The sequence below is a fragment of the Diabrotica virgifera genome, chromosome 9 (genome assembly GCF_917563875.1).
Source record: "Diabrotica virgifera virgifera chromosome 9, PGI_DIABVI_V3a".
NCBI lineage: Eukaryota > Metazoa > Arthropoda > Insecta > Coleoptera > Chrysomelidae > Diabrotica > Diabrotica virgifera.
The window spans coordinates 8,780,947-8,790,353 of record NC_065451.1 but is presented as its reverse complement, the minus strand read 5'-3'; the positions used below and the strand labels follow the sequence as shown (position 1 = coordinate 8,790,353).

The 9,407-nt window shown below is 33.4% G+C and overlaps 1 protein-coding gene across 5 annotated transcripts in view; it reads right to left on the bottom strand.

The window, feature by feature from the left end:
• Positions 1-629: 629 nt before the first annotated feature.
• The window catches only part of LOC114332250 (vasoactive intestinal polypeptide receptor 2), a 784,400-nt gene continuing 775,622 nt past the window's right edge, over positions 630-9,407 (bottom strand). For 4 of the 5 annotated variants that reach the window (XM_050661170.1, XM_050661171.1, XM_050661167.1 and 1 more), the window contains 5 exons: positions 8,677-8,892; positions 8,317-8,459; positions 4,992-5,113; positions 952-1,034; positions 630-872 (listed from right to left, as the gene is read on the bottom strand). In XM_050661170.1, the coding sequence (XP_050517127.1) occupies positions 774-872; positions 952-1,034; positions 4,992-5,113; positions 8,317-8,459; positions 8,677-8,892 (663 nt within the window). In that variant the 3' untranslated portion in view covers positions 630-773. Of the gene's footprint in view, positions 873-951; positions 1,035-4,991; positions 5,114-8,316; positions 8,460-8,676; positions 8,893-9,407 lie in introns of those variants that run through there. The other variant, XM_050661172.1, reaches the window with a different exon arrangement.

Here is a 9,407-nt window from a genome sequence, read left to right as displayed (position 1 = left end):
TCAAACTTTCGAACAACGAATCAATAGCAATAATCACAAAGATATTCAACAACATATACAACTCTGGAGAAATACCAACAGAATGGCTGAAGTCTGTGTTTATTGCACTTCCAAAAAAACCAGGAGCCAAAAAATGCGAAGAGTACCGTACGATAAGCCTGATGAGTCATCTCCTAAAATTGTTCCTAAAGGTAATCCATAGGAGAATTTACAAGCTGTGTGAAAGTCAAATTTCGCCCAACCAGTTCGGGTTCATAAATGCTGTTGGTACGAGAGAGGCTTTGTTTTCAATACAAGTCTTATTCCAGAGATACAGAAACGTCAATTGCGACGTATACGCAGGTCTGGTTGATTACGAGAAAGCGTTTGATCGAGTACAGCACGCCAAGATGATGCAAATACTAAAAGAAGCAGGAATTAACAACCAAGATCTGAAAATAATTAGAAACCTTTACTGGAATCAGACTGCAAACCTCAGAGTTGACGGTGAACACACCGAATATGTGAAGACTTACATTATAGCTAGATCATTTTGCAATGATCTCCCTTACCATATCTTACAGATTGCGCTTTTAATAACACCCAAAACTTACGTATATGAATAGGGTGAACATCAGCTCAACATCTATAATAATTTACATACATCAATTGGGCATTGATGCCTTACTTCAGATTCCTTACAGCTTCAAGCGATTTGAGCGAAAATCTTACTCTATATCTTACAATTGAATACCCTGTGGAATTATATTGGGAGATATGTAGAACCTCAAGGTTCAGCAAGATTTTGTGAGCATGCATATTTCTTCGTCGGTTTCACAAGACTGCATTCGGCATTTCTCAGACCTCTGATCGTTACATAACGATGTCTCAGCCTAAAATGAAAGTATACAGATATTAAAGCATTGCAAGATACTTCCAGAGAACAAAAAACCACAATAATGAGAAATATACCTGGCCATCTCCAACGTGTTTTATACCAACTTGAACACCATTCTTTGTAGATGGATGTTTTCCGTTGCAGCAGTGATTTTTTTCTGAAATAAATAATCAGTAAATAGATGTGTATCAGCAATTCATTGTTGACTATGAAGAATTCTATTATATGTTGACGTGTTTATTTAAATTTCGCGATTTAATGTGTAATATTAATTCAAAAACGTTGGGCAAAATATGTACATGAATACCTTCCAGTAAATGATCGTATAATAAAAATAACCCTAAACGCTAAACCAGTCAAAATGCACATTAAACAGGTATATATGCCAACATCCGAAGCGACAGAAGATATAGTAGAAGAATCATACCATCTGATACATGAAACCATCTCTAATATACCTAAGAAAGAACCAATGATGATAATAGGAGATTGGAATGCAAAAATAGGAAGAACGAAAGTAGACGAACATTTGATAGGAACGATAGGTGAGCATGGCTTAGGCGAGCGAAATGACAGAGGTGAACGGCTCCTTCAATTTGCCATCGATATGAATTTCCGTATAGTAAACACAATGTTTAAACATCATCCGCGAAGATTATCAACATGGTCTTCGCCTGGAGGACGATACAAGAACCAAATAGATTATATTCTTATCACTAAACGATGGAGGAGCTCTGTAACCAATGTGAAGACAAAACCAGCTGCAGACTGTGGTTCGGACCATAAAATGCTACAAGCAGAATTTCGCATTAAGTTGCACAGTAAAACAATTGCAAAAAAAAGACAAAAATTGGTTCCAAAACACCAGCAAAAGTTTAGAGAGGCACTAGCAAAAGCTGACCTACCAGTGACTACCGGAGACCCTGACAAAACGTGGGAATACACAAAGAAGTTGATCACCGAAGCCATCAACAACACAAATCCCAAAGAAAAAATAGATAGGAAAAAACATTGGATGACTGAAGAAACTCTCAACCTTATAGAAGAAAGACGGAAACTTAGAAACGGCACGTCAAATTCAATACAAAAAGAAATAGAGATAAGCACCATAAATACAACTATAAAACACTTGTGCAGAAGGGACAAAAATAATTATATAAAAGGCATATGTGAACAACTAGAGGAACATGCTGACCGCCAAGAATCTAGAGAACTTTTCTCCAAAGTCAAATATCTAGCGAGAGAATTCAAACCAAAGACACAGATCACCAAAGATAATAGTGGAAATACCATAACAAACCCAGACGGTATCGCAGAGGTGTGGAAACAATATTGTGAAATACTATTCTCTAACAACGACCCAGGCCATAATACAGAGAAAAGAAGTTATGAAAAATAACCTCAAATATTGAAATCTGAAATTGAGTCGGCAATAAAAAAGCTAAAATGTAGAAAAGCACAAGGAGAGGATGGAATAACAACTGAAATACTCAAAGAAATGGGAGAATTAGGGGCGGAAGTAATGCTTAGAATTTGCAATGAGATCTGGAATACTAGAAAGTGGCCAAATGACTGGGGTAAACTCAGGTTTATTCCCATATACAAAAAAGATTCTCCGACAGATTGCAGTAATTACGTACAGTAGCGTTGATATCTCACGCGAGCAAAGTACTTCTAACAATAATCAATGAAAGATTAAAATCAATTCTCTTACCGCAAATTCCACAAGAACAATGCGGATTCGTCCCAGGTAGGGGAACAAGAGAACACATTCTTAATATTCGTCAAATTATCGAAAAATCTCGAGAGTTTAACATAGAAACATATTTGTCCTTTGTTGACTACTCCAAGGCCTTCGATAACGTAAAATGGGATAAAATGTGGCATATACTTGGAGAAATGGGTACGCCAGAACATCTAATCTATCTATTACAAGCACTTTATGTAAATAACACAGCTAATGTAGTAAGAGTTAATAATGTGGTTTCGAAAAACTTCAAATTAAAATCTGGAGTGTATAATATCCCCCATTCTATTCAATATATATAGTGAACACATTATGCGTCAAGTTTTGAGGAATGGCAAGGTGGAGCAACGATAGGAGGAAGAAAAATAAAAAACCTACGTTATGCTGATGACACTGTTATATTGACGTCTTCACCAGAAGAACTGGAAGAAATTATGAATAGGCTAAGAACGGTGAGTACAGAATATGGTTTGAAAATAAATATATAGAAAACCAAAGTAGTGATCATCGATAGAATCAGAAACAACCAACCGGAGATAAGAGACTTGGCAGGTTACGAAGTGGTCAGACAATTTAATTACTTAGGCTCCGTCATTACTAACGCGCATCATAATGGCGTAGGCACATCATAATGGCCAGATCGGCAACAGCCAAACTTACAAAAATATGGAAGAATACTGACATTACAAAAAACACAAAATTACTCCTTGTTCGAGAGTTAATATTTCCTATCGCCACCTACGCGTCAGAGACTTGGACCATCAAAAAAGCAGATTCAAAACGTATAATGGCATTTGAAATTTGGGTCTACCGGAGAATGTTGCGCATACCATGGACCACACATCGCACAAATAATTCAATATTAGCCGAACTTAACATAAAAACTAGACTCAGCACAACTATCAACCAAAATATACTGAGATATTTTGGACATATAACTAGAAGAAGAGAAGGCATGGAACGAATGATAGTTGAAGGCAACGTAGAGGGCAGAAGATCCGGAGGAAGATCTCCATTACGATGGTCGGACCAAATAAGGGACATGACTGGTTACTCGTTCTCCGAAGCAAAACAAGACGCACAGGAGAGAGAGGATTGGATAGAAATAGTCAAACGACTTACATGACGCCATTACATCCTTACGAAGGAGAACAGATAGAGGAGGAGGATTACATGTTAATAAAAAAATCAGATTTAAGGCTGTATGGCACTATGCATTTTCTTGTATCATTTCTAATATCGTTTCTGATACACATTTTCTTATATCGTTTCTTGTACGTACATTTGTGCCCTGTATGACACTATGCAAGTTCTTGTATCGAAAACTGTATGCAATTCGGCACGTGATTGGTCAACATTTTGTTTGTCACTCTGTGCCCTGTGTCACGTTACAATGGTTCATTGGTATGGTCACAGTAAAAGTCAGTAAAAGTCCTGACTTTTACTGTGGGTATGGTAGTACTGCGTCTACAGCTGATTTTAAGGATTTTATAAAATTTATAAACTTTTAAAAATAAATATTTTAATGTTAAGTAGAATTTTTACGTTGACTGTTGATTATTTGTGTTTTTTATTTTGTTTTGATATTTGTTCTAAAATATTTGCATTAGAGTTATCTTCAGTTTGATCCAAATTAGGAACTATTGTATTTTCCTCTATTAAAAAATTATGCAATATGAAACCCAAAGTTATACATAGTTTGAACTTTATTAGGAGCTAAATATATGGTTATTAGTAGAACAGTAGTCCATACCAAACGGTATATTAAGTATCAATAATAGATTTATAAATAATACCTACAAAAACACAAATAAATTTATCAAGACATAAATCATATGATCTCATTTTCAGCCGCCATTATGACATTTAGAAGTTTTACCAGCAGGATTTACGTTTTTGCTGTTTGCGCAGAAATTGGCGCAGTTCTTGTACAAGAATCTGTGCCTGACACAAATTCTTGTATCGTTTTTGATATCGTTTCTTGTATCTGTGTATGACACTATGCATTTTTTTGACATATCAGAAACGATATTAGAAATGATACAAGAAAATGCATAGTGTCATACAGCCTTTATACAGTCCACTTTATTGAAGGAAACACAGATGGTCCTTCGAGCCGGATATGTCAAGATCTCTAGGAACTTTGTAACGTAAACGTTGCCCTACTGCCTTAATTTCTTAAGATCTTGACAAAAGTGTAACTAATATGACAAGAACGTCTAAGTTCCATTTACACTAGTTCCATGAGTGTTTACAATTTAATTTATTCACGTGAAATACTTGAAAGAGTCACGTCAAACAGAAATAACTATTGTTCAAAAATGGAAAGGCTCGTATAGTAGAATTTAGGGCATAAAATCTACTCACCTTGATTTGGATGCCTTCCTTTCTCAATAAACTTAGATTTGCTATTTCTGTGCCCTACTCCATTAACATAAATTGAGCTATAGGACAAGGTCGTGCAGACTGACCGCCTCCCCACGGCTGATCTACAAAAAAATCCAGTTAGTTATTTAAAATTTATTATATCCCACATTTAAGTTGCTTTATCGAATGAAACAACAACCTAATCTAAATAGTTAATCAACCTAATTGTAAAAAAATATGAAACTGCTTTAGTCCAGGAACCGAAGTTTTTCACCTCGCAATTTTTACAAAATAGATCGATTTGCTTGAAAATTTGAAAATAATTAGTGGATAGTACAAGGATCAAAAACTATATCATGCCGAAAGGCGGTTTTACCATGGGGGTGGCTGTCACCCCATCTCGGGGGTGGAAATTTTTTATTATATTTTGATCGCAAAAGTTGATAAAAGCATTCACTCTAAGCAAAAAATGTTCTATACATTTTTTTGATAAAATTAGTAGTTTTCGATTTATTCGCTATTGAAAGTGTTAGTTTTATATCGAAAAAATCAATGTTTTTCGAAAATATACTCATTTACGATTCACTCAATTTTTGCCGTAGAATTTTTTTTTAAACCAAGTTCTTGGGAATTAAATAACCTACAATTTCATATTTAAACATTTTTTTCGTATCTCTGATGCTAATCTTTCTATTCTGAAGAAAATAACATTTTTACAAAACTACAAAAATTCGTTATTCGCTTTTAACTCCTGTTTTTTTTTTAAACTAATCATTTTAAGCCAGTCAAACTTCTAGAATCTAATAATAATACATAAATAAAGAAGAATGAATAAGGCCAATGACTAAAAACACCGCTAACTTACATTGTTATGCTTCCAATTGGATTTCTCCTTTTTTTTCAAAAAATATATTGATTTTGTAACCGTAACTTTTTTATTTTTTATCTTAGAAAGTTTGGTAAAAAGAATATTAGAATAGAAATAAAAATATGCTTTATTGTCACTGAAAATTATACAAATTTTATGGACAAAGCTTAACATAAAGTCAGAAAAAAAAATAAATAAGAACAATAACAATAACAAATACAATTTTCTGAAATTTGATAAATCGTCAATAGGAAAAAAAATACAAGTTAATAAAGTATAGAAAAAAAAAACAAAACCGATATAAATGTTGCAAAAATTAATAGAAATTGCAAAGTGAACATACAACAAAGTAAAATATAGACATAAGAACTAATAGGTTTAAGCTGTTGCATGTGACACCCAAATATAGATACTTTGGTTAGAATAGAATAGAATAGAAATATGCTTTATTGTCATGAAAAATTTAACAATTTTATAGACAAAGATTACAAGGATCATAAATACAAACAATAACAAATATTTTTTACTAAAATTATACAAATCGTCAATAAAAATAAAACATAATAAAGTGAAATAAAAATCAGTAACAATCTATTGCAAAATTAAAAAAATTGCAAATTGCGTAATCTACCTTAAGAAATTTAATAAGTAATTTAATAAGTTATGCTGCTGCATATGACACTCAAATATAGATTAAGATTCTACTTATACATAAAAATACTGTAATTTCTTAGTTATTGGTTAAGAAACTCTGCTATTGAATAATATGGTCTTTCAGATAAAGTGGTCTTTCAGATTACTTGTACATTACTGTAATTTCTTAGTTAGTCATTAAGAAACTCTTCTACTGAATAATATGGCCTTTTAGATAGATGGGCTTTTGTCATTTTACGGAACTTGGGGAAAGATGTTGCAGATTTGAGTTGTAAAGAAAGATAGTTGTAGAGTTTTTTTGCGGAATATAATATAGATTTCTTTACTAACTCAGAGGACGGGATCGGTAAATAGACATCAAAAGTTGAATTTCGTATTTCGTTTGAATATTGTAGATTTTTACAAGATCTATAAGTCTATTAATATTAAATCTTTATAAAATCCTCAGTCGCAAAAAGTGGTGACTTAGAAAGGGTTGGTAAAGGTGGTTTTTTGCATGCTATTACAAGATTTAATTGTCAATAACTCACTCAATTTTTGCAAATCAAGTTCTTGGGAATTAAACAAACTACAATTTCATATTTAAACATTTTTTCGTATCTCTGATGCTAATCTTTCTATTCTGAAGATAAGGCCATTTTTTCCAAACTACAAAAATTCGGTATTCGCTTTTAACTAAATTTTTTTAAAAACTAATCATTTTAAGTCTGTCAAACTTCTAGAACCCTTTAATAATACATAAATAAAGAAGACCAAATAAGGTCAATGACTAATTTTAATTAGGGTGGTGATTAGGAGGTTGCTTCCGATCACTTTTTCGCTGAAAAAATAGGGACTGACATTATTTTCATTATAAGTCACATAATTTTTAAGCTAGAGACTTTTTTTATTTCTGAAGACATTTTTAAACACTTTAAATTAGTTTCAACAAGTTATCCTCGAAAAATGCATAGATTTCCCGTCTTTTGACTTTGAAATTGCAATATTTAGCATTTGGCGAAGAAGAGCTAACATATATTAAAGTATAATTCGATTACTATTGGTCTTAAAGAAAATTAAAAAAACCGTTTTGTTTATTTTTTTAAAAGGTACATTTTTGTTAAGTAAAGTTCATTTGATAAAACAAAAACTTTTGGGGTTATTAGCATAAAACTTGGCATCAAAACATTGATTTTTTCGATATAAAACTAACACTTTCGATAGCGAATAAATTGAAAAATATGTTATATATATTATCAAAAAAATGTATAGAACGTTTTTTGCTTAGAATGAATGTTTTTACCAACTTTTGCGGTCAAAATATGATAAAAAATTTCCACCCTCGAGATGGGGTGGCAACCACCCCCATGGTAAAAGCGCCTTTCAGCATCATATGGATTTTGATCCTTGGACTATCTACAACTTTCTCTCAAATTTTCAAGCAAATCGATCCATTCTGTAAAAATTACAGGACTAGGACTAAAACTGCTTGTATTGTAAAGATATCCTTCTGCCCGGCAATCAACAGCTCGACAGTAGAGAACCGTACGCGCTTCGATACCAGCGCAACCCCACTATGTTCCACTTCTACTCCGAAGCAGCCAGGTGTGGGGCCACCGAAATGGTATTTATGAAGATAACCGAGAAAGAACCATCAGTTTTGCAGTGATCAAGCTCTAGACTCCCTGGCTAACCAGTGTAGGGAACAGGTAGGCCAATCTGGATGGTGGAACTCTGTAGTGAAGAGATGCTCCGCTCGTAATTAAACAGGATCCGTGTAATCGTGTAATGAACGGTTACCGCCTAAAAGCAAACTATACGTACCTCAAAAACTTGGCCCTACACGGAAAGCATATCCCTAAAATTGGATGAGTTGCTAAATAGCTGAGAAAATTATAAATATGCGGTTTTAATTCAGTTTTCACCTCGCCGTTCATGAAGCAATACAAAATAGCCACAAATAGTCCCTAAAAATTAAAATTTAAGTAAGAGACTTGAATATTTTGAGAAATATTGTTTTTCCAATATAGACAGCAGTAGAGTATGAGAATATGAGAAGTATGAATTCTCATTAAAACGTTTTAATACTGATGATAGCTTTGATTTTTTACACTACTGTTGCCACATCTCAAAACTTACATCCAGTTATTCTATAAAATATATTTGTTTAGAAAGAAATTTTACCTGAAAACTTCCAAAGAGAGAATCGCAGATTAGCCAAATATCTGTTTTTCCTGTAAAGTAGAATATTAGCAAGACGGCATAGTGGACTCCAAAGAGAGGAACCAAGACTAATGTTGATCGTGCCCATTTTTGGTACCTTTTGGTATCTTCGCAGATAGGAGATCGCAGTTTGGTGTATAGTACTATGGATATGATGATGAAAAGAGCGAAGTTGATCTACAAGTTAAATTAGTAAATAAATTATCTTTAGTATACAATATTTATATAGTAAATGCCGATTCTTCTTCTGTGATTGTCGATTCATTACCGAAAGCTCTGTAGTATTTTTTGGAAAACATGTTAGGTCTGGATCCCGCGTATGAAAAAAAAGTTGATTAATAGCAAGCTGAAAATTTGTTAATAGCTTAAGGGTGTCTATTTGAACAAACTTTGATATATGGGAACACTGGAATAGGGGACGTTTTAACTGTGAAACAGGTTAAAAATTTGGAACGGTCAGACCAGGAAAACGGCACATGTATTTTGTCCGACAGAACAGACTTAAACTCTCCGAACAGAGATTAAACTCTCATGCAAAAATCAGACTGCTATTTATCACCAAATGGGCGTTTTAATGAGTGGAACATGTAGAATATGTCAAATGACAGGAATTCTGACAGGTGATGAAAGTTTAATCTCTGTTCGGAGAGTTTAAGTCTGTTCTGTCGGACAAAATAAATGTGCCGTTTTCG